Source organism: Nycticebus coucang, chromosome 20, assembly GCF_027406575.1.
Source record: "Nycticebus coucang isolate mNycCou1 chromosome 20, mNycCou1.pri, whole genome shotgun sequence".
NCBI classification, from domain to species: Eukaryota; Metazoa; Chordata; class Mammalia; order Primates; family Lorisidae; genus Nycticebus; species Nycticebus coucang.
The window spans coordinates 32,976,119-33,001,140 of NC_069799.1; the positions used below are offsets into that span (position 1 = coordinate 32,976,119).

Genomic DNA, 25,022 nt, shown 5'->3' on the forward strand with positions numbered 1-25,022 from the left:
CCGAACTTTGCCACTGGGACCCCTTGGCCCTCAGACCCCTGTGAGCGAAAGGTGAAAAAGGGCAGATATCTGGGACTTTGGGACTCTGGGGCCCTTTCCTGGAGCGGTTACTTGGACCAAGGCCCAGAGCTTTCTTTGAGCAGCTGTGTGGCTGCAGCGCCGGGCGTCTCTCCCACGTGGTGACAAAGGAAGGATCCTCCGGGAAGAATCCCAGCTGGGTGTGTGGGTTTGTGCCTGGGAGGGGCTGTAGTCCCTGGGGCTACTCGTACCTCCATTCTCCTGTTAAAAATAAATTTAGCACCGTTCGCTGTGGCTAAAGCTGTTGCGAACCTAAAGTGGCTCGGCTGCTTGTTATTGTAGTTAATCCCAGAGACAGAGAGTTGGATTAGTGAGAAGTCTTTATTGGCAAGGCTAGTAATTCCGGAGAACAGCGAGAGTAATTTTTTAAATGTTGTTTTGTCTATGTAACAAATTTTAATAATTTATATAGTGGATAATTTAAAAATTATACTAAAAAAGTTCTTATACTTCTGTGATTAACAACACGTAGACAAGTTAAATACATATAACACTTAGAAAACTAATCAAAGAAAATGGCCATCAAAAAAAACCCAAAAAAACCATAGCTCACTGAGTAGGGCGCCGGCCACATACGCCGAAGCTGGCAGTTCGAGCCCGGCCCTGGCCTGCTAAACAACAACTGCAGCAAGTGTTGTGGCAGGTGCCTGTAGTCCCAGCTACTCGGGAGGCGGAGGCAAGAGAATCGCTTAAGCCCAGGAGTTGGAGGTTGCTGTGAGCTGTGTCTATGCGGCACTCTACCAAGGACAATAAAGTGATGCTCTGTCTCAAAAAAAAAAAAAAGAAAAGAAAAAGAATAAGAAATTTGTGAAACAGTGGGTAGGTACGAATGGTATACATTGTATTTTGTAATATATTAAGACTAGGTAATGTTGGGTAATTATGACAACACTTTAAAAGGAAATGTTGTATATTCTGAAAAATCTTGTTCGTTGTATTATTTGGACTATGTCTTTTATACATTTTAACTTTTTTTTATGAGTTGGAAACAGATGAATTGAACCAGTATATATTTTTAATGTTTTTACATCCTCGATTGTGTTTTAATAATAATGGCTGCTTGATTTTTTTTTTTTTTTTTAAGTACAGCTCCTCAAGCTTGTTTTAATTCAATGCTCAGCGCATTTATGGCTTGAGAAGTTGTATTAAGGGCCTTGAGGATGGCACAGGCCAATGGACTAACTTTCAAATCGAGTCCAATAGCTAGCGTTGGTACGACACAGATGTGTAAAGTGGTGTATTTAGCAGTGCTAAAAAGGTGTAGTTGGCTGTTATACGTTTCAGGGAGGTTAATATTTTTAGACAGGTTGCACTTAAAGTTTTTTTTTTTGTTTTTTTTTTTGTAGAGACAGAGTCTCACTTTATCACCCTTGGTAGAGTGCCGTGGCCTCACACAGCTCACAGCAACCTCCAACTCCTAGGCTTAGGCGATTCTCTTGCCTCAGCCTCCCAAGTAGCTGGGATTACAGGCGCCCGCCACAACGCCCGGCTATTTTTTTGTTGCAGTTTGGCCAGGGCCGGGTTTGAACCCACCACCCTCGGCATGTGGGGCCGGCGCCCTACCCGCTGAGCCACAGGCGCCGCCCTGCACTTAAAGTTTTATCCCCGGGGTAGAAAAGTAGTTAATCTCAGTGAACAAGGTTTCCCTGTGTTGTAGCAGGGATATATGAAAAAGACTGGGGTGCCATATAATAAGAACCGTCTTTGGGGCGGCGCCTATTGCTCAGTGAGTAGGGCGCCGGCCCCATATGCCGAGGGTGGCGGTTTCAAACCCAGCCCGGATCAAACTGCAACAAAAAAATATCCGGGTGTTGTGGCGGACGCCTGTAGTCCCAGCTGCTCGGGAGGCTGAGGCAAGAGAATCACGTAAGCCCAAGAGTTAGAGGTTGCTGTGAGCCGTGTGACGCCACGGCACTCTACAGGAGGGTGGTACAGTGAGACTCTGTCTCTACCAAAAAAAAAAAAAAAAAAAGAACCGTCTTTGGGGTAGCTTGCTGTGTCTATTGGCATAAGGTACAAAGGTGGTTAAGTTAATTTTAAGAAAGGAATTATTAAGGTTAGTGTATCAGAATGGGCACCTTTTATTATGACTAGTAGTTACAGTTTTCTGTTGTATAGAAAATGTACCTTTTTTCTTGACAGTAGTGGTTGTTTTTTAACTATAAATATTTGAGTATGTGATAATCTTCTGGATATATGGGGAAAATGTGACATTTCTGATTAGTTCTAGCAGGTGCCCATCTTCATTAGGCATGAAGTAAATAGCTGTTCTACATAAATACTTCTGGTAAGATAGAAAGCAGACATATTTATGACATTTTGGGCTAAATCAGGCTATACATTTTTATTTCATCCAAATGGGACAAGGTTCTGAGGTGTATGTTTATAGTCGATGTTTATAGTCTATAGTCTGCCGTGTATAGTCTTAAGAGGAAGATGACGGGATTGTATTTCTTCAGTCTTAATGTGCTGTTTCCTCCAGAAGAGGCCATCTAGTTTTTGTGGGCATTAGCTGATTCTGGACTGAGATACAGCTTTGAGTGGAGTATGGTGGGCCCAGGCTTCTAGTCCTGCAAGTTTCATTGCTGTGGGTGTCATCAATAGAACATCTTCTGGACTAGTCTACTTTTTAAGCTGGACTTGGTTACTAGGGTAAAAGGGATGTAAACTTCCTGTAGGGGTTGACTGAGGTCTAGGAAGAGAGAACTTGTGAATAAGGAATACTGCTTTCTCCATTTGTTGTACATACTTTTGTACTTTAGGATTATATTCCACTTGTCCTGACATTTGAATTGAGACTGCCTGGAAGGGTTTCTTACAAACAACTTTGTGAGGATTAGTGGCTACCTTTATTCGAAGTAATTTGAGGGGCCATACCTGGTTTTAATGTAAATGGATCTTTTGGCATAGTTTCGCAGTATTTTAGTGTCTAATTTATTTATTTTTTTCTTTTCCTGGTGACTGAGGTCTCCGGGCTATATGCAATTTGTTTACCTCTATGTAGCTTCTGCCATGGAAGACAGACCATTATTACTTTGAAGACTTCTGGGGAGCTCATAAGGGGAGTTGGGGGATGATGTTTTTCAGAAGGACATTTATTACTTATGTAGTTTTGTTTGCGTGGGAAAGGCTTTTACTTATCTTGAAAGAGTAACCATTAATCCTAGTAAATATTTCAGACTGTTTGATGAGAGTATTTGAGTGAAGTCTATCAGCTAGTTTTCTTCTTTTTTTTTTTTTTTTTTTTTGTAGAGACAGTGTTTCACTTTATGTCCCTTAGGAGAGTGCTGTGGCATCATACAGCTCACAGCAACCTCCAACTCCTGGGCTTAAGCGATTCTCTTGCCTCAGCCTGCCGAGTAGCTGGGACTACAGGCGCCTGCCACAACGCCCGGCTTATTTTTTGTTTGCAGTTCAGCTGGGGTTGGGTTTGAACCCACCACCCTCGGTATATGGGGCCGGAGCCTTACCGACTGAGCCACAGGCATCGCCCTATCAGCTAGTTTTCAAACAGCATTATCTTCTGGTCTGGTCAGAGTGGTTTTTTAGATCTGTTGTCTGTTTGGGGGTTGTTTCCTGTACAAAGCAAACACTGAGTATTTATTTTTTATTATCTGGATAAGTTGCCCATTTACAACTTATGGGGGAAGGAACTCGGTTAAAGTTTTTTTGTGAGAATGTGTCATCTCATAAAGTTGTTTAGTTACCTGAGGTGTTAGACTTCTGGGTAGCATGATGTTGTCCCTGGCTGTTGATGAGTCAAACTATTTTTTTTTGTCACAGAATTTTTATTTTTTGTTTCTTTTCTTACAGGTCAGATTGAAATCAGATAGGTTTAGAGGTGGCATTAAGGGGGCTGTTATTGTTAGTCTTGCAATTTTTGCTTTACCACGTTGTCACTCTGGTTTTCTGTTGGTACAGGATTAAGTCTTTTCTGGTGTCCTGGACAGTGCATGACTACCAGCTTGCGTGGAAGCAAGGCAGGTTCTAGAAGCAGGTTGTACAGCTGCTGAACTTGTTTTGTTTTTTTTTTTGCAATTTTTGGCCGTGGCTGAGTTTGAGCCTGCCAACTCTGGCATATGGGGCCGGCGCCCCACTCCTTTGAGCCACAGGCGCCACCAGTTCTAATGTTGTAGTTAGAACAATTAGTTCAGCATTTGGGTTGAAGTCCCTGGTGGAAGGGCTTTCATTTCTCCCAGCCTTTCTACAGTCACTACAGTACAACTTTCCCTTCACATTTCTTTTTCAACAAACTGCTTCCGTCCATCCACAGAGTCCAGTCTACCTCTTTGGAAGGGTTGTCTGACACGTCTCCTTGGCTAGAAAAAGACTTGTTCAATTACCTGTAGGAATTGGAGGTAGAGGGGCTGGGTTCAATCCAACGATCACTTCTAACCATATTTCAGGGTTACTAAGTAATATAGCTTGATATCTTCTCATCATACTTGTAGTTAACTAAAAGTTTCTTTTTTGCTGAAGTAGGGACAAGACCTGATGAGAGGCATAAACTAGAGTCAGTTGTCTCAAGGTTTCTTTTAAAACATCACAAGTTGCCACCCACTAGCTGTAAAGTCTAATTGACAAGGTAAATATGGGACGATCTGGGGATAGTGCCAATTGTTTGCATCAGTCCTGCAAGGCCAAACCCCTGTCTTTCCTGCACATATGGAAAGAAAGATTTTGTTAACTTAGGCAGGCCTGTAGCAGGAACCGATGCAGACAAAAGACTCCAGGAACCGGTTGGAAGAGGAAGTGGCTTTTTGCACGGGCCAGAAGACTCTGCGGACTAGTATCCAATAACCACGCCCACCGACTCAATGTCTTGCCTTTCCTTGATACATTTTTCGGGCTTGGGTGCACGTGAAAGCCGTGAGAGACGTAAAAGTCTTGTGATTCAGGGGAAGGTCAGGTTGGCCCGCGCCCTTGCTACCAGGCTACCTGTCCTCAAAGGCGACAGACGGTTAAGGAATTTACAAGGTTACTACATAGGTCCAGCACATCCCAGGCAAAGGGCTTATAGATAACAGAGACATCTGCTGCAGTAGAGGTAGTAATTAGTGGCTTTCGTATGTGTCACAGACTGGCTAATGCCTGTGTGGAGTTTCTAGACAGAATTTAGCTTTGCTTTTACTCTCTTGCCTCAGGCCGAGAGCAGAGACCTTGAAAAGGCTTTTACGTTTGTGCAGGTGAAGGAGCAAAGGAAATTTTACCCCAAAATATGATTCCTTGGTATAAAGAATATTTTGAATTAAAGGCCATTTATGAACAGAAAGCTTTGGAAGAGGTCTTTTCTCTATGTACGTAAAACCTGAGCAACCTGATTTAAAATCAGTAGGGGCAGCTGACTTCCTTATTGCATACAATAGACGTGACCCTGAGGTCATTTGAAGCACAAGACCTGTCTCTGAGGTTAATCTGTAAATCAATCTGTTTCCACCCGTCTACACACATCCCTCTAGCAACCACTTGCTGCACAGACTTTCCACAGTCTCCCCCGCTCCCTTTTAAAAGGCATCTCGAAACGTCTCTGACCATCACTGGGACTTTGGGTAATCATTCTTGTGGTTCTCCCCCCATGCACATGGTATTTGGGAATAAACCTTTCTCTTATTAATGTACCATAATTGTGCGTTGATCTTTCAGCGAACCGACTAAGGGAAAACGGCAGGATTCTTTTTTTTTTTAGAGACAGTCTCACTTTGTCACCTGGGTAGAGTGCTGTGGCGTCACAGCTCACAGCAACCTCTAGCTCCTGGGCTTAGGTGATTCTCTTGCCTCAGCCTTCGGAGTAGCTGGGAGTACAGGTGCCCGCCACAATGCCCGGCTATTTTATTGTTGCAGTTTGGCCGAGGCCGGGTTTGAACCCGCTACCCTTTGTATATGGGGCCAGTGCCCTACTCAGTGAGCCACAGGTGCCGCTCAAAGAGTAGGTTTCTCCTGTGATCCCTGCACAGGGCTTTGTTACACTCTTTAATCTAATTCAAGGGTATGTTTTCCTGTCTTTCCAAGGCCTTATACAAGGGTTTAGGAATCCATACCGGGCAGAAACTTGTCACATTCAGACATCTCCAAGGCTGTCTTTTAGTTGCAGGGGTTGGAAAATGTAATATTAAATTGTTTCTATTTTAGGCTCAGTGCCCGTACCAAGGTGGTTACAGTGCCAGCCACATACACCAAAGTTAGTGGGTTTCAACCCAGCCCGGGCCAGCTAACCCACAATGACAACAGCAACAAAAAATTAGCTGGGCATTGTGGCTGACACCTGCAGTCCCAGCTGCCTGGGAGGCTGAGGCATGAGGATTGCTTGAGCCCAAAAGTTTGAGGTTGCTGTGAACCGTGATGCCACAGCACTCTACCAAGGGTCACATAGTGAGACTCTGTCTCAAAAAAAAAAATTGTTTCTATTTTTTAATAGGCTGCATTGTCCAGGCTTTGAAAACCTGGTTTTCTTTGAAAACCAAGAAATTTCACTTTCTACAGACAGATTTGAGCTTTTTGTTTTGATACCTAAATGCCCCATTTAGCTAAATGGTTCAGTGTTAATGTTGGTTTATTTAGGCATTCCTGAGAGTCCAGACAGGTGATAAATCATTTACCTGTTTTAAAGTGCATTCTTTTTTTTTTTTGACAGAGTCTCACTTTGTTACCTTTGGTAGAGTGCCATGGCATCACAGCTCACAGCAACCTCAAACTCTTGGGTGTAAGTGATTCTCTTGTCTCAGCCTCCAAAGAAGCTGGAACTGTAGGTGCCCACCACAATGCCTGGCTATGTTTAGAGTCAGTGTCTCTCTGGCTCAGGTTGGTCTTGAGCTCAGGCAATTCATCCACATGAGCCTCCCAGAGTGCTAGGATTACAGGCATGAACCACCACACCCAGCCTTAAAGTGCATTCTAAGTTCACAAATAGCTAAAGAAGATTGTGGGAGTGTTTATCTCTACCAAAATGCCTATAATTCTAGCAATCTGCAAAGTCTAGGGGGGTAGATCGCTTGAACTTGGGAGTTCAAGACCAGCCTGAGCAACGGTGAGCCCCTGACTCTAAAAAGTAGCGGGGCATTGTGGTTGGGTATCTGTAGAGAGCCAGCTGTGAGGGGCAGGCCTCCTGCAGCTTGGGAGAACATTCAGGGGACAACCCCCCCTGTATCAGTCCTCCTCAACAGATAACATATTTTCTCCAAGTTTCAACTTTTTACCCAGCAGAAGAAAAACCTATTTTCCTTAAAACTTTAGTTTTTTTTTTTTTAACTTCACAGCTGCACTTCAAAGCAGTCATGTACATTTTCCAGCTAATCTTTAGATGTGTAGTATTGCCCATATTTCAGAGGTCACACAGTCATAATAGATTATGTTTACCTGGGAATTTGTGCCTGTTTCTCTTCTCATAATTAAGTTGAACATGTGTCTTACTTCCTTGAAAAACAACTTTGTAATGCCTCCTTAAAAATAAAGCTGTTCGGGCACTTGGGTGCTGGTGATAGAGAAAAAGAGCCCAGTCCTCCAATTCTGTCTTTGACACTCAATTCCACCTCTGTCTTTCACATCTTTGTCTTTCTGGTTTTATTTCATCTATTTTATTTCATTATTTCCCACTGATCCTACTCTAGTTCATTTACTTTTCTTGCTGGGTCTTGACATATCTGTAGTCCCAGCTACTTGGGAGGCTGAGGCAAGAGGATTGCTTGAGCCCAGGAGTTTGAGGTTTCTGTGAAGTATACTGCCAGGGCACTGTACCCAGGGTGACAAAGTGAAACTCTGACTCAAAAAAAAAGGAAACCAAATTCAAGAACTGATTGGGTATAGTTATGCATTGACCTTATTTGGACTATCCAGGTGAAACGTTTCTGGTTTCCTAATCAGAGGAGCATGCAGTTTACAATTGGTTAAGCCTAACTTAGTTCCTGCTAAGTTAATGTTGGGGTGCAGAAAATAATTTTTCTTTTTTGAGAGAGAGTCTTACTTTGTCACCTTAAGTAGAGTGCGGTGGCATCACAGCTCACAGCAACCTCAAATTCTTGGGCTTAAGTGATTCTCTTGCTTCAGCCTCCTGAGTAGCTGGGGCTACAGGCACCCGCCAGAATGCCTGGGTATTTTTTGGTTGCAGTTGTCATTGTTTAGCTGGCCCAGGCTGGGCTCAAACCCGCCAGCCTCAGTATATGTGGCCAGCACCCTACTCATTGAGCCACAGGCACTGAGCCCAGAAAATAATTCTTACTTTTTTTTTTTTTCCAGTTTTTGTCCGGGGCTGGGTTTGAACCCGCCACTTCTGTCATATGGGGCTGGCACCCTACTCCTTTGAGCCACGGTGCCGTCCTTTTTTATTTATTTATTTATTTATTTTTTCACAAAATACTGGTGCCGTGGCAAGCGCCTGTATTCCCAGCGGCTTCCGGAGGCTGAGGCAGTGGGGTGCCCGCAGCCCAAGTCTGAGGTTGCGGTGAGCTACCACGCCCACTGCACTCTGCTCAGGGGCATAGGGTGGGACCCTGTCTCAACAACAACAACAAAAAAGTAAAGAAACAGAAAATAATTCTTAAAAAAATTGTAGCTTAGACAGACTGAGTGCTTTTGAAAGTGGGAAGCTTTTTGGAAATAAGCCTGAATATCAAGGCCGTTATAACGTAGTCTTTCTCCTCTCATCACAAGAATAGGGAATGGACTCTCTAACAGGTCTTTATGTAACAAACAAAGCTTCTTCCCCAAATAAAAACAGTTGCCTTCTATTGTTTTCCTGTTACCTCCTTATCTGCTGCAGATAGAATATTCAGCCACTCTTAATTTTATTTTTTTAATTGTTTGGGATTCATTGAGGGTACAGAGAATTAGGTTACACCGATTGCATTTGTTAGATACAGTCCCTCATTATAATTGTGTGCCACCCCCAAGAGGTGTACCATACACCGCGACACTGCATCCCCCACCTTCCTCCCTTCTCCCCACTTGCTGATTCCCCTAACCGCCTTGTTTTACTTCATCTACTGCCTTCATATTAGAATAGAGTACATTGGATTTTTCCTCCTTTATTCTTGTGATGCTTTACTAAGAAGAATGTGTTCCACCTCCATCCAGGTTAATACAAAAGATGTACAGTGTCCATCTTTTTTAGTGGCTGAATAGTATTCCATGGTATACATATACCACAGCTTGTTAATCCATTCCTGGGTTGGTGGGCATTTAGGCTGTTTCCACATTTTGGCGATTGTAAATAGAGCTCCGATAAACAGTCTAGTGCAAGTGTTTTTATAATAGAAGGATTTTTTTTTCTTTTGGGTAAAGTCCCTCTTAGTAATGGGATTGCAGGATCAAATGGGTTGTCTAATTTGAGTTCTTTGAGGATTCTCCATACTTCTTTACAAAAAGGTTGTCTTACTTTGCAGTTCACCAGTAGTGTTAAAGTGTTCCCTTCTCTCCACATCCATGCCAGCATCTGCAGCTTTGAGACTTTGTGATGTGGGCCATTCTCACTGGGGTTAGGTAATATCTCAGGGTAGTTTTGATTTGCATATCTCTGATGATCAAGGACATTGAGAATTATTCATGTTTATTAGCCATTTATCTGTCTTCTTCGGGGAAGGTTCTTTTCATGTCTCTTGCCCATTTATACAAGGGATTATTGGCTCTTTTTTTGTTGATTAATTTGAATTCTCTATAGATCCTAGTTATCAAGCTTTTGTCCAATTCATGATATGCAAATGTATTTCCCCATTCTGAAGGTTGTCTGTTTGCTTTGGTTGTTGTTTCCTTAGCTGTACAGAAGCTTTTCAGCTTACTTAAGTCCCATTTGTTTGTTTCTGTTGTTATTGCAATTGCCATGGAAATCCTCTTCAATAAGTCTTTCCACAGGCTGATAACTTGTAGTATTTTCCCCATACCTTCTTTGAGGATTTTTATTGTTTCATGCCTTAAATTTAAATCTTATTCATCTTGAATCAATTTTTGTAAGTGGTGATAGTTGCAGATCCAGTTTCAGTCTTTTATATGTGGTTATCCAGTTCTCCCAGCACCATTTATTGAATAGGGATTCTTTTCCCCGGTATATGTTATTTGGTTTATTGAAGATCAGGTGGCTGTAATGTTTGTTTCATCTCATGGTTTTCTATTCAGTTCCAAAAATCAATGTCTCTGTTTTTGTTCCAATACCATGCTATTTTGATCACTATGGCTTGCAGAAATAGCCGAAATTCTGGTAGGGTGATACCTCTGGCTTTGTTTGTATTACTGAAGGTTGCCTTGGATATATAGGATTTCTTTTGGTTCCGTACAAAATGAACAATTATTTTTTACAGTTTTTGAAAGTATGATGATGGTATTTTAATAGGGATTGCCCTCAATCTATAGATTGCTTTCCATAGAATTGACATTTTTACTATTTTTTTTTTTTTTTTTGCTAAAGCCAGGTTTGAACCTGTCACCTCTAGTATATGGGGCCAGCGCCTTACTCCTTGAGCCACAGGTGCTGCCCAACATTTTCACAATGTTGATTCTTCCCAGCCATGAGCCTGGTATGTTCTTCCATTTGTTAATGTTTTCTACTATTTCTTTTCTTAGGGTTTGGTTTCATAATTCTGTTTGTAGAATGTTCTTCACCTCTTTTGTCATGGATATTTCTAGGTATTTCATTTTTTTCAAGCTACCGTGAAGGGAATTGTGTATTTGGTTAGCTTCTCATCTTGGTTGTTATTGGCATATACAAAGGCTACTGATTTGTGGACATCGATTTTATATCCTAAGAAATTGCTGTATTTTTTTTTTTTTTTTTTGAGACAGAGTCTCAACTTGTTGCCCTCAGTAGAGTGCTGTAGCAATCACACCTCACAGCAACCTCCAGCTCTTGGGCTTAGGCGATTCTCTTGCCTCAGCCTCCTGAGTAGCTGGGACTAGAGGCACTCACCACAATGCCCAGCTATTTTTGTTGTTGTTGTTGCAGTTTGGCAGGGACTGGGTTCGAATCCACCACCCTTGCTATATGGGGCTTGTGCCTACTCACTGAGCCACAGGTGCTGCCTGCCAATTTCTTTTTTTTTTTTTTTTTGTAGAGACAGAGTTTCACTTTATTGCCCTCAGTAGAGTGCCGTGGCGTCACACAGCTCACAGCAACCTCCAACTCCTGGGTTTAGGCGATTCTCCTGCCTCAGCCTCCCAAGTAGCTGGGACTACAGGCGCCCGCCACAAGGCCCGGCTATGCCAATTTCTTTTTTAATGGACATGGGATCAATCTCTTCCAAGTTGCCATCTTATAAAGGTCCTTGGGAACAGAGATCTCTATGTTGGGTATTGATGGTAATGTAATCCACCCCCATGCTACTCCACCTTTATGGTGCACACTTTCTGAACACTATATTTCTCTTTTTTTTTTTTTGGCAGTTTTGGCTGGGGCTGGGTTTGAACCTGCCACCCCTAGTATATGGGGTCAGCACCCTACTCATTGAGCCACAGGCGCTGCCCCGAACACTCTTTCTTGAATTCATTCCTTATTATCCCCACAAGTAATTTTCCCTACTAGGTAGAGATATTCTGCCAAAATTGCAAGCAACCTTGACAATTCCTGCTGGTCCCCACTCTTACTACCCATCCTACTCCTCTCCAACGACTCCCCAACAATCCCTCCATTCTCTCATTCTGACCTGCCTGTAAATCCTATTGTAACACTACACACTTTTCCAAATATTTCTTTTTCCCTTACCTAATCCTGAAGATACCTAGTTTATTGATAACAGTTCTTTTAAGCCCACTGCTCACTCCATTGCTAAGACAGTGTCTTTTTCCCACATTATTACCTCTATTACTTTGCCCCCGGGCACTTTCTTGCAACAACTCTTAGCCCTCACTATTAAGCTCCTTCCCATATGGCCTTACTCTGTATTCACTCCACCCCTCACAAACCCCTTTTGTAGTACTTTTAAAATAATGTATGGCAGAACTATTATTCTAGACCCTGGCCCTTTCCCAGACTCTATCATAGAAAACTATTTTTGCATCCTCCAGGAAACTAGACACGAACTTAAAATAACAATCAATCAGCTTTTACCCCAACCCTCAGCAGAGAGAGTCACAGACCATTTGGCAGGGCAACAAATTCCCCTCAAATCTCCCTTGCCCTGCAAGATTTTATCTCCTCATTGGACAGGCCCTACCACAATTCGGTACAGCATCCCCACAGCTATTCACCTTGTGGACTCCCCAGATTGGATTCACTGATCTGGAATAAAACTGTGTCCTACTGAGGCAAGAGAATAAAAGCAGAGCTGAAATCTGTCCTAGTCACTCTGTACAGGCATTTGCCACACAGTCTGTAATGCTCCTGCCTCTACTGCAGCAGATGACTCTGTTATCTATATGCCCTTCCTTTGGTATGTAGTAACCTTCCTTTCCTAGGTAGTAACCTTGTAACTTCCTTAACCTTCCTTCCTCTACTGCAGCAGATGTCTCTGTTATCTATATGCCCTTCCCTTGGTATGTGCTGGGCGTAGGTAGTAACCTTGTAACTTCCTTAACCTTCCTTCCTCTTTGAGGACTGGTAACCCACCCAGTACCAAAGGGCACGGGCCAACCCGACCTTCTCTTGAGTCCCAAGACTTTCACGTCTTTCACATCTCTCACATCCTTCACAACTTTCACATGTATCCAATCCCTAAAAAATGTATAAAAGCAATGCAAGAGATTGAGTCAGGCGGCTCAGTTTTGGGGACACTAGACTGCCAAGTCTCCGAGCCAGAGAACAAAGCCGCTTCCTCTTCCAACTGGTGCCTGGAGTCTTCTGCCTGCCCTGGTTTCCTGCTACACTACAGGAAAACTTCCAAAGCTGAAAAGCTATCATTGGAAATCACAAGTACTATCCTGCATCACCTTAAACTCACCAGGATCCTTGAAGAATCCACTTCCTAATAAATGCAAAACACTTCTTCCTGATTTTTTCCTTTTCTCTATAACTTTTCTCAGGATGCCTGGCGACTCTCACATGTTCAAAGTGGGAACGACCTCCTTAAAGCCTCTAAAAATCTGTGGCTATAAGGCACCTTCCAAGAGTTTCTCCCTGAAGAAATCCAATTTTCTTTCTTCTTTTTTTCCTTCTGGCTGCCCCTCCTATCAATTTTGGCCTTTCTCCCCTACCCATCAATCTCAATTAATGATAAAGTCACTAATTATAATCCTTCTCGTTCTGCAATTCCTTGCTTCATCTCTTGACTTATTGAACAATCACCTGAAAACTGCTCATACCATTGCCCTATGATACCACCTAAATACCAACCACCTCAAACTGAAGAAAAAATAAAGAATTCCTGTAAACACCATTCCTCTCCCCCTCCCATTCTTTTTACAGGCAGCCCACTCAGTCCCTCCCCACTGCAAGAAGCCCTTGAAGAGAAGCCATGCCCATCACCCTACCTCCTTATAATAAACTAAAAAGGCTGGTATGATAGATCAGGTGTACCTGCCCAGACAGGGTCAAGTTCATAGCCCGCCCAGAGAGAGTCAGACTCCTGTCCTTCCCAGGAAATAGAAATGCCACCAATCCTGACTGCCCTAACCCTTTAAATCCCTGTCCGCCATAGCCCACGTGTTGATTTCTACCTGGTCAGGAATCTCACCCCACCTGTACTCGAGGTGGAATAAAGGCCACTTAAACTGCATGAATTGGATCTTCATTTTCCTTTCATCTCGCGTCTTGGAATGATTTTATCTTTGGTTCCGGAACCTTTCAGTAACAAGTTCACGTTTACTAGCAAATATCTTGTTTAATCTTGGACTATTATCTTTATTTGAATTATACAACCAACCTAATAATAAAAAACCCACAAGGGGGGTTCAATGTTGCTCTCTCCACATATAGCCAGTTACTGGGAGTAGGAAGTTTGTCAATGCAAAAATGCTTTATTTCAGAGGGCGCATCAAGTGGGACGGGGAGGCAGAGACACCTCAAATCCCCCTGTCAGATTAGCAGGGTCAAGGGGGTTTTATGGAGGTGAAAATGAATAATGCATAAGGGTAGTGAACTTCATAATGTTTGCGGTGGAGTGCAGGGCACACAAGCACAGTGAGGAATCATGCTAGTACATACATTCCATGAACAAAAAATGGTGGTCACATCCCTCCCCAGAGTGGGAATTTTAGTGCTACAATGAGCTAGGCTTCATAGTGGTCATTCTTTTACCCTGTGCACAGGCTCAGAGGCTCTTGAGCACAATCTGTGCTGGTGTGTCACTCATCTTGTCTTTCTCTGGACGATCGAGTAGTGTAAAGCTCTGCAGTGATGTCAGGGCTGCAAGGAGGTTCTGATGTTTCTGGGAAAAAAACTCACTAGAATTGCGTCGTGGACAGAAAGTTACAAAGTTCTGCTCAGCAATTTGTCCTGAGAGCTCTCTCTCTCCTCTCCTTTCTCTAAGGCTGCCGTTGCTGGGCTGTTGGGGCCGAGATAACACTCACCGTTTCAGTCTGGTCATGTCAAGGCCACTTAGCTGCCTGCTTCAGTCATAATGTGAACACTGAAAACTTTGAAATATGAGAGAACAAAGACACTTGAGAATTATGACAATTTTAGTTAAAGCCAGTTAAACTAAACAGCTGGCGTTGTGTCTGATGCCTGTAGTCCCATCTACTTGGGAGGCTGAGGCAAGAGAATAGCTTAAGCCCAAGAGTTTGAGGTTGCTATGACCTGTGATGCCTTATCACTCTACTGAGGGAGGCATAGTGAGACTCTGTCTCAAAAAAAAGAAAGAAAGAAAGAGAGAAATATTATTTGCACATTCTTTTATGAGTTTTGATGCAAATGAAAAGACACTTTTTTTTCAAATGCTTTGTTTTTTTTATGTTTTCCATTAGGTGCTGTCTTCTTTTTTTCAACCTAAGTGTTCTTTGTTATAAAGTCAGAGGACACTGGCCATGATTTCATAAAATATCATACTCTGCTTCTTACTAACATTTTAAATTTTGATGCTCTTTTTTCTGAAGGGATACATGCATTTCTTTTCTTTTCTTTAGAGACAGAGTCTCACTTTGTCACTCTCAGTAGAGTGCCATGACATCACAGCTCACAGCAACCTCCAGGTCTTGGGCTTAGGTGATTGTCTTGCCTCAGCCTCCTGAGTAGCTGGGACTACAGGTGCCCGCCACAACGCGCAGCTATTTTTTTGTTGCAGTTTGGCCAGGGCCATGTTTCAACTGGCGACCCTCGGTATATGGGGCTGGTGCCCTACTCACTGAGCCACACGTACCACCCCATATATTTCTTTTTTGAGACAGAGTCTCACTATGTTGTCCTCGGTAGAGTGCTGTGACATCACAGCTCAAACTCTTGGGCTTCAGTCTCAGCCTCTCAAGTAAGCTGGAACTAGAAGAGTCCACCACAATTCCTGGCTATTTTTTGGTTGCAGTTGTCATTGTTGTTTAGCAGGCCCAGGCCAGGCTCGGACCTGCCAGCTTGGGTGTATATGGCTGGTGCCCTACTCACTGAGCTATGGGCTCCAAGCTTCCTTTTTATAGTTTTTAATTAATCGTCTACTCGGACGGTGCTTGTGGCTCAGTGAGTAGGGCGCTGGTCCCATATGCCGGAGGTGGCCTGTTCAAACCCAGCCCCGGCCAAAAACCACAAAAAAAAAAAAAAAAAAAAATTAATTGTCTATTCAGTAGAGCTAAAATGTTAGATGTTGCATTCTCTTCCCCTTGTCTGAAAACTGAGCAAAATTATCATTCTCCTATTTTATGTATTATTTTCAATTCTATGTATTTTTTTCTATCTTGTATTTTTCAGAAGAAAGTTCTTTGGTGTATCTGTGTGTTCCTATCATATTTTTATAAATTCTCTTGGTTTATAAATGTTTATTTCTAAAGATAGATTTTGTCACTTTAAATTTTTAGGGTAAATATTGATTTAATGTAATGCATTATGTGGGTCGCGTGACTTCTGTGGTTATAGAACTGTAGGATTTCAATCACAAAAATTAATGAACACATTACTTTAAATTACATAAAGAAATTATTTAGACTGGACACTGTGACTAATGCCTATAATCTTAGCACCCTGGGAGGCTGAAGTTGGTTAATGGCATGAGTTTAGAAGTTGAAGGCCAGCCTAAGCAAGAGTGAGACTCTGTCTCTACTGAAAATAAAAACATTTGCCATGCAGAATGTTGCACATTTATAGTCACAGCTACTAGGGAGGCTGAGGTAGGAGGATACCTTGAGGCCAAGAGTTTGAAGTTGTTGTGAGCTGTGACACCACAGCACTGTACCAATGGTGACAGAGTAATTCTCAAAATGAAAATAAAGAAGGGCAGCGCCTGTGGCTCAGTGAGTAGGGCATCCCCATATACTGAGGGTGGCGTGTTCAAACCCAGCCCCCACCAAACTGCCACAAAAAAATAGCTGGTGTTCTGGTGGGCACCGTAGTCCCAGCTACTTGAGGCTGAAGCAAGAGAATTGCCTAAGCCCAAGAGCTGGAGGTTGCTGTGAGCTGTGACACCATGGCACTCTACCGAGGGCGATAATGTGAAACTCTGTCTCTAAAAAAAAAGGAAAGAAAAAAAGAAAATTATTTATTTTTGTTAGGTATGATGACAGTGTTTTCCAAAATAATTTTTCAAATTATTAAATACAGTTAGTGAAATACCTACAAACTAAATAATGGGATCTATTATATTTACATACCAAATAAAGGCAAGATGATAAAAATTTTGAAAGCATCTTGTTTGGTAGTACTTGTGATGGGTTTCATTATATTATTATTTCTGTGTGCATGTCTATTATATCATAAATAAAGAAAAAAGTGTTCTTTTTTTCTTTTTTTAGAGACAGAGTCTCACTTCGTTGCCCTGGGTAGAGTGCCGTGGCATCACACAGCTCACAGCAACCTCCAACTCCTGGGCTCAAGTGACTCTCCTGCCTCCGCCTCCCAAGTAGCTGGGATTACAGGCGCCTGCCATAACATCAGGCTATTTTTGGGTTGCAGCCATTGTTTAGCAGGCCTAGGCTGGATAGAAACCCGTCAGCTCAGGTCTATGTGGCTGGCACCTTAGCCACTTGAGCCACAGGCGCCAAGCCAAGACACAAGTTTTTTAAAGCTAGGTCAGGAGTCTGTCTACCTTCTACTGTGAGCACCTTGGACATCCTCTTGCTCCAGGCTAGCTCCATTTTTATTGCATGCAGCATTGTTTTAAACGTCAGTCTAGTGAAGGAAGGCTACCACTTACGTCATGGTTCTTGCTATGCTTGCACTTTCTAACCAAACTATTTCTTTTCTTCTCCTTCTTTTATTTTGTAGAGACAGAGTCTCACTTTATTGCCCTCTGTAGAGTTCGGTGGCGTCACACAGCTCACAGCAACCTCCTACACCTGAGCTTAGGCTATCCTCTTCCCTCAGCCTCCCAAGTAACTGGGACAACAGGCACCTGCCACAATGGCCGGCTATTTTTTTGTTGCAGTTCGGTGGGGTTGGGTTTGAACCCGCCACCCTCAGTATATGGGGCCAGCGCCCTACTCACTGAGCCACAGGCCCCACCCCAAACTATTTCTTTAATTAACTACATTAATTAGACTGATTTACCTTTTACTATTGTTGCTCTAAGTTATTTATGATCTTAGCACAACAGAACATGGGACAGGGAACACAGTCCAGGTGCAGGATGTCAAAGCAGACCTCAATTAGGCCACAGGCACAAATCACAGGAGTAGCAATTAACACTCAAGTAGCCTTGAGCTCACACAGACTGACCCTTCTGACCGTACCAAGGTCCTGACAAAAGAAAGAAGATATTTTCCTCCTTATCTAGTCCAAAGTGACTCTTGCTCTCTTTAACGAGGGTTAAATATTCTGCATTCCCTAACTCCCCCCAAACACTCACTCTCTCTCAGAGGCCAGCTCCACCTGGGGCCAGCCTGGCCTGCTCACTGACCTCCCAGTGGAGTTCTGCGGGTGAAGGGGTGAGGTTTCAGCAAAACAGCCTCTAAGGCAGGGGTCCACAAACTGCAGCCCGCGGGCCACATGAGGCAGTGTGATTGTATTTGTTCCCGTTTTTTTTTTTTTTTTTTTTGTAGAGACAGAGTCTCACTTTATGGCCCTTGGTAGAGTACCATGGCCTCACACAGCTCACAGCAACCTCCAACTCCTGGGCTTAAGCGATTCTCTTGCCTCAGCCTCCCGAGTAGCTGGGACTACAGGCATCTGCAACGCTAGGCTATTTTTTGGTTGCATTTTGGCCGGGGCCGGGTTTGAACCCGCCACCCTCGATATATGGGGCCGGCGCCAAACCGACTGAACCACAGGCGCCGCCCCCCGTTTTCTTTTTTAACTTCAAAATAAGATATGTGCAGTGTGCATAGGAATTTGTTCATAGTTTTTTTTTTTTGTTTTTTTTTTAACTGCAGTTCTTCCCTCCAACAATCTGAGGGATAGTGAATTGGCCCCCTGTTAAAAAAGTTTGAGGACTCCTGCCTAAGAGGCCAAGTCTCCGCATTGCATTTTGCAACAGGCTTTGGATTTTTCTTTTCCTTTTTTCTTTTCTTTCTTCCTTTTTGTAAAATTATTTATTTATTTTTTAATTTTTTTTTGCAGTTTTTGGCAAGGACTAGGTTTGACCCGCCACCTCTGGCATACGGGCCGGCGCCCTACTCCTTTGAGCCACAGGCACCGTCCCTTTCTTTTTTTTTTTTTAGACAGAGCATCACTATGTCACCCTGGGTAGAGTGCCGTGACATCACAGCTCACAGCAACCTTAAACTCTTGGGTTCACATGATTCTTTTTTCTCAGCCTCCCAAGTAGCCAGGACTACAGGAGACGATGACAATGCCCAGCTATTTTTTTTTTTTTTTTTTTTTGGCTGGGGCCAGGGTTGAGTTTGAACCCACCACCTCCGGCATTTGGTGCCGGCGCCCTACTCCTTTGAACCAGAGGTGCTGCCCCCTATTTTTTTTTTAAGCCTCCCAAGTAGCTGGGACTACAGGCGCCCACTAAAATGCCCAGCTATTTTTATTGTTGTTGTGGTTGCAGTTTGGCTGGGGCTGGGTTCGAATCCACCACCCTCAGTATATGGGGCCAGCGCCCTATTCACTGAGCCACAGGTGCCACCCCTGGCTATTTTTTTTTTAAGAGACAAGGTCTCACTCTGGCTCAGGCTGGTCTTGAACCCTTGAGCTCAGGCAATCTATCCAACTTAGCCTTCCAAGTGCTAGGATTACATGAAGTGAGCCACTTGACCAGGACCTATATAATTTTTTTTTTTTTGTAGAGACAGAGTCTCACTTTGTAGCCCACTCACTTTGTAGAGTGCTGTGGCATCACAGATCACAGCAACTTTCAGCTCTTGGGCTTAGGCAATTCTCTTGCCTCAGCCTCCCAAGTAGCTAGGACCACAGGTGCTTACCACCACAACACCCGGCTATTTTTTTTGCAGTTTGGCTGGGGCTGGGTTTGAACCTGCCACCCTCAGTATACGGCCTGGTACCCTACTCACTGAGCCACAGGCACGCCCTATAATTGTTAATACCTTGTTTCCATGACTGGAAAACATGTATTTACTGTGTGCGTATATATAAACACATACATATTTATATATAATTAAAATCAATAAATTGATATATTTTATATTCAGGGTTAAATACAAATATCCGTCAGGCAGAGCTGCATCCCGGAGAAGACACAAAGCCTTGTGTAAAGAGAGCTATGGGGTTTGTTAGGTGAAGTCCATTTGGTAGCTGAGCTCTTCACCCAGGAGTGCACCGTGTACTCCTACATTGTGCCTGTTAGTTGGGAGCTTAAATACTACCTCCTGCAATGCCAACCCCCTAGCTGGAGACTAGAGGTAATTTCACTCTTCTCTGAACTGTCATAGCCTTTGCTTGTAACTCTCAATGTTGTTCATCTGTCAAGTTACTCAGTTATTTATGTGCATGTTTTTGTTTGGAGACACAGTCTCACTTGGTCACCCTTGGTGCCATGGCATCTTAGTTCACAGCAACCTCAAACTCTTGGGTTCAATAATCCTCTTGCCTCAGCCTTTCAAGTAGTTGGGAATACAGGCACTTGCCACAACGCCGGCTACTTTTTAGAGAGAGGTGGGGGTTCTCTCTGGCTCAGCCTGGTCTCAAACCTGTAAATTCAGGCAATCTTGGCCTCTCTAAGTGCCTGGCCACCGTGCCCAGCTATGTGCATGTTTTTACTTAGACATCATGACGTATGTTGAAAACGTCTTCAGGCTCTGCACCTGTAGCTCAGCGGCTATGGCACCAGCCACATATACTGGGGCTGGCGGGGTGGAATCCAGCCTGCGCCTGCCAAACAACAACGACAACCACACCCAAAAAATGGCCAGGAGTTGTGGCAGGCGCCAGTAGTCCCAACTACTTGGGAGGCTGAAGCAAGAGAATCGTTTAAGCCCAAGAGTTAGAGGTTGCTGTGAACTGTTACGCCACGGCCCTCTACCCAGGGCGATATAGTGAGACTCTGTCTCAAAAAAAAAAAAGTTTCGGCACCTGTGGCTCAATCGGCTAAGGCGCCAGCCACATACACCTGAGCTGGAGGGTTCGAATCCAGCCTGGGCCCGCCAAACAATGACGGCTGCAACCAAAAAAATAAAAGTAGCCGGGCGTAGTGGCAGGCGCCTGTAGTCCCAGCTACTTGGGAGGCGGAGGGAGAATTGCTTGAGCCCAGGAGTTGGAGCTTCCTGTAAGCTGTGATGCCACACACTCTACTCAGGGTGAGCAGCTTGAGCCTCTGTCTCAAAAAAAAAAAAAAAAAAATGCGGCTCCTGTGGCTCAAAGGAGTAGGGTGCCACCCCCATATACCAAAGGTGGTGTGTTCAAACCCAGTCCTGGCTAAAAACTGAATAATAATAATAATAACAAAGAAGGAAAGAAAATGCCTTCAAAGCAGAGTCTAACTCCTATTTAAATAATAGGTTCCCAAGTGCAGCACAGAATAAACACTCAGTAAACAGATTTTCATTCTTTTAGTTGAAATTTGTTAAACACCTACTCTATGGCGAGCACAGTGGCCCTGGAACATAGAGGTGAATAAAGTCATGGTCCTGACACCAAATTTCGCTCTTCATTAGGTTCTTGGTCTTGATGATTGGAAGAACAGATCAGTGGTAAGACAGGATTTATTTGCAGAAAAGAATACAGAAGCGCCAGAGCTCCTGGCAGAGAGAGAAAACCCAAGTCGGGAGAGAAAAGCTCTCTGTCTCTGGGCTTTTTGTCTAGGGGCACATATAGCAGTATGGGGCCCTCTGTAGTTACATTTAGCATGTCTGGGACAATGTGTCTGGGTCTTAAATGAATGGCTACAATCCTTTTCTTTCCCAGGCCTGGGAAATGGGCCCCCCTGCCCACTTTCCAGCCCGCTGGTTCTGCTGCTTGCTGCCACAGCACCAACATCGCCAAGGCGGAGGTAGCAGGTCCGCACCCCCCAGCTCCAGGAGCTGGCTGGGATGCCACTTATCGTGTAGCAGTCCCTGCTGTTAATATAAAAAAAAAAAAAAAGTGTTGTGGTCTTGTCCCAGAGCATTCCTGTCACTCAAGGTCAGAGAGGTGGGGCTTGAGGCTATCCAGTCCGGGATGCTCCAAAGTGAACTGACCAATGAGACGCACAGCCAGAAAGAAGGAGGCGGCTCCAGCGATCGGAGCAGTTTTTGTCTCTTCTGCTGGGCCCTGAGCTGGTGTCCGCTTTTCAGCTGTTGCTACTCCGGGAGTATCTAGGTGTCTCTGCAGCAGCTCTGTCAGCCTGTGACCTGCAGGTACTGGAAGATCTGTAGGGAGGACGCCGGGACATCCGGAAGCTGGGAAATGGTGAGTACAGAAGACTGGTGTCCTGGGAGGGGGAGGGGCGTGGTTGGAACCGGAAGTGACTGTGGCTGACCTGGCAATTTCACTTCAGTTTTACAGTCTTCAGATTGAACTTTGCCACTGGCACCCTTGGCCCTCAGGACCCTGTGGGCAAGAGGTGGAGTGGGGCAGGCAGCGGGGACTGTACCTCCGGGCCCTTCCTGGAGCTGTTACTTGGACCATGGCCCCGGGCTCTCTTTGAGCTTTGTCCCTCCCACGTGGTGACAATGGAAAGGTCCTGAGGAAGAATCCCAGCTGGGTGTGTGGGGCTTGTTCATGGGAGGGGCTGTAGTCTGTGGGGCCCCCAGTTTCTCCATTCTCCTGTTAAACGTAAACTTAGGGCCCGGTGCGGTGGCTTCCTCTGTTGGGGAACTCAAAGTCTCTGGGTTGCCTGTCGTTGTTGTTAAACGCAGAGACAGGGAATTGATTCGTAAAAAAGATTGTTGGATGTCCCGACCCGCGGGACAGCAACGGGGGACGCAGGAACCACCTAAGGGAGAAAAACAAACAAGGGGCGCGAGAAAGGCAGACAAAACAGTTTTCTGATCAAGTCTCAAACTTTATTGAAAAACTTGTGCCTTATAAGCATTATGGGGAAGGAGGGTGTGTCTTGTTGGGAGGTTCAGAGGAGTTGTCAACTGGGGATTGGCTAAAATAAGCTAGATGGGGCATAAGGTGATTGGTTGGCTAGTTGCCCGGTAAAGGGTAAAGGTGAAACTTTTTTACTTAAAAAGGAAGTAAGGCTGAGCTGTGCCTTCTATGGCTTCCGACAGTTGGAAGAGCTAGTAATTCCGGAGAACAGTGAGAGTACATTTTTTTTTTTTTTTTCAGACAGAGTCTCACTATATCGCCCTCAGTAGAGTGCTGTAGCGTCAATTCTTGGGCTTAAGTAATTCTCTTGCCTCAGCCTCCCACGTAGCTGGGACTACAGGCGCCCACCACAATGCCTGGCTATGTTTTTTCCTTGCAACTGTTATTGTTGTTTAGCAGGCAGGGGCTGGGTTCGAAGGCACCAGCTTCTGTGTATGGGCCGGCCCCATAACTACCAGCACAGCCTGAGATTACATTTTTAAGTGTTGTTTTAGAGAGAGGATACCCGAGAAGGTCTAGGAGAACAGGTCTTCTCAAGAAGACCACAAGGATACACCTGCAGGGTCCTGTCCATGGTGACTCAGCTTTTGGGAATTTGTAGACTTAACTTCTTGGAACTTGGAAATTTCCAAGTTCAGTGAAGTCCTGTAGTTCTGTAGGGGCTGGAATAGCATCTCCCGCTTGATTCCAACTGGCCAATGAGAAAGGCACCTGTGGGGTAGAACTTTTTGACTGTCAATGAAAAGGGAAAGACCAAGCCAGTAGGGGAGCGAGGCCAGTTGGAATTCTTCTATGCTGTTAAGTTCCCAGCTGGTGAATAAAGCCCTTCCTCTTATAAACGTGGTGTTTGGGTTCCTTTTCTCTCCGTTGGGCCTCGTCTTTCTGCAACATTTTGTCTGTGTAAAAAATTTTAATAATTTATATAGGGGATTTATACTAAAAATATGCTTATGTGACTAACTACATGTAGTAAAGTACATGTCGCAATTAAAAAATGAATCAGGGCGGTGCCTGTGGCTCAAAGGAGTAGGGCACTGGCCCCATATACTGGAGGTGGTGGATTCAAACCTGGCCCTGGCCAAAAACTGCACAAAAAAAAAAAAAAAAGAATCAAAGAAAATTATCACAAAAAAGAATCATTAAACATGCTAGTAAGTTGTTCTGTAGTGCCTCATCATTTCCTCTGCCTTTTTTCAAGATTATTTTCTTTATTCCCTATTTCTGGTTTGGCCTGTTTGACTTACTGTTCCTATGTTTTAAAGTGTATTCTCAATTCACAAATAGCTGAGAATGGTTGTGGGGGGTGTCTGTGTCTACCACATTGTCTACTTTATTTTATTTAATTTTCATATCTATAAAATCGATTTTAAATGGAAATAATTGTTATGATTAGTTATATTGACATGTGGGCTATGCTGTTTAATTTTGTTTTTAGAAATTTGTGAATCAGTAGGTATTTATTAATGGTGTACATTGCATTTTGTAACTTATTAAGAAGTCTATAACTTGGCTTGGCGCCTGTTGCTCGGTGAGTAGGGTGCCACCCACATACACCGAAGCTGGCGGGTTCGAGTCCCGCCTGGGCCTGCTAAACAACAATGACAACTGCAACAAAAAATAGCCAGGCATTGTGGTGGGCACCCATAGTCCCAGCTTCTTGGGAGGCTGAGGAGAGAGGGAAGAGAATTGCCTAAGCCCAAGAGTTTGAGGTTGCTGTGAGCCGTGATGCCATGGTACTCTACCCAGGGTGACATAGTGAGATTATGCCTCAAAAAAAAAAAAAAAGAAGAGGAAGAAGCCTATAATTTATATGTTAAGAATAACTATTAAGGCTCTGCACTGGTAGCTCAGCGGGTAGGGTGTTAGCCATGTATACCTGGGCTGGAGGGTTTGAATTGCCGGGCCTGCCGAACAATGACAACTACAACAAAAAAATAGACGGGAGTTGTGGTGGGCGCCTGTAGTCCTAGCTACTTGGGAGGCTGAGGCAAGAGCCCAAGCTCCCAAGTGGCCTCACAGCTCACAGCAACCTCAAGCTCTTGGGCTTAAGTGGTTCTCTTGCCTCAGCCTCCCAAGTAGCTGGGACTATAGGTGCCTGCCACAATGCCTGGCTGTTTTTTGTTTGTAGTTGTCATTGTTTGGCAGGCCAGGGCTGGGTTCAAACCCTCCAGCTCTGGTGTATGTGGCTGGCGCTCTAGTCCTTGAGCTACAGATGCTAAGTCAGGACTTTACATTTTTTTTTATACCAGCCTCAGTTTTTACTTCCAGGAGACACATTACTGTTTAGCCCATCAGATGCTGGTATTTGGGGAAAATGTGCACAAATTATTTCTGCTCTCTAGATTTCCAGATATTTCAAGGGAGGAAAATTATCCCAAAGGAAAAGAATGACCCATTCCCCTTAAGGTGTTTTCAAAACTTGCAACACAATTCACACTTGTGCATTGAAAGCTAGGTTGCAGTTTCTCCTGGGAGGGTGGCCATTGAGTAATTCTGTGAGCAGGCTGAAGGTGGAAGGATGTCTCAAGGGATAGAGTGATCT

The 25,022-nt window shown here is 44.0% G+C and overlaps 1 protein-coding gene across 4 annotated transcripts in view; it reads left to right on the forward strand.

Moving 5' to 3' along the window:
- LOC128572659 (zinc finger protein 729-like) overlaps positions 1-25,022 on the forward strand; it is a 45,717-nt gene that overhangs the window by 285 nt on the left and 20,410 nt on the right. Inside the window, exon 2 of one of the 4 annotated variants that reach the window (XM_053572682.1) lies at positions 21,739-21,853. The exons of 1 other annotated variant lie outside the window; for it this stretch is intronic. In XM_053572682.1, the coding sequence (XP_053428657.1) occupies positions 21,851-21,853 (3 nt within the window). In that variant the 5' untranslated portion in view covers positions 21,739-21,850. Of the gene's footprint in view, positions 1-21,533; positions 22,691-25,022 lie in introns of those variants that run through there. 2 more of the 4 variants (XM_053572684.1, XM_053572681.1) reach the window with 2 other exon arrangements.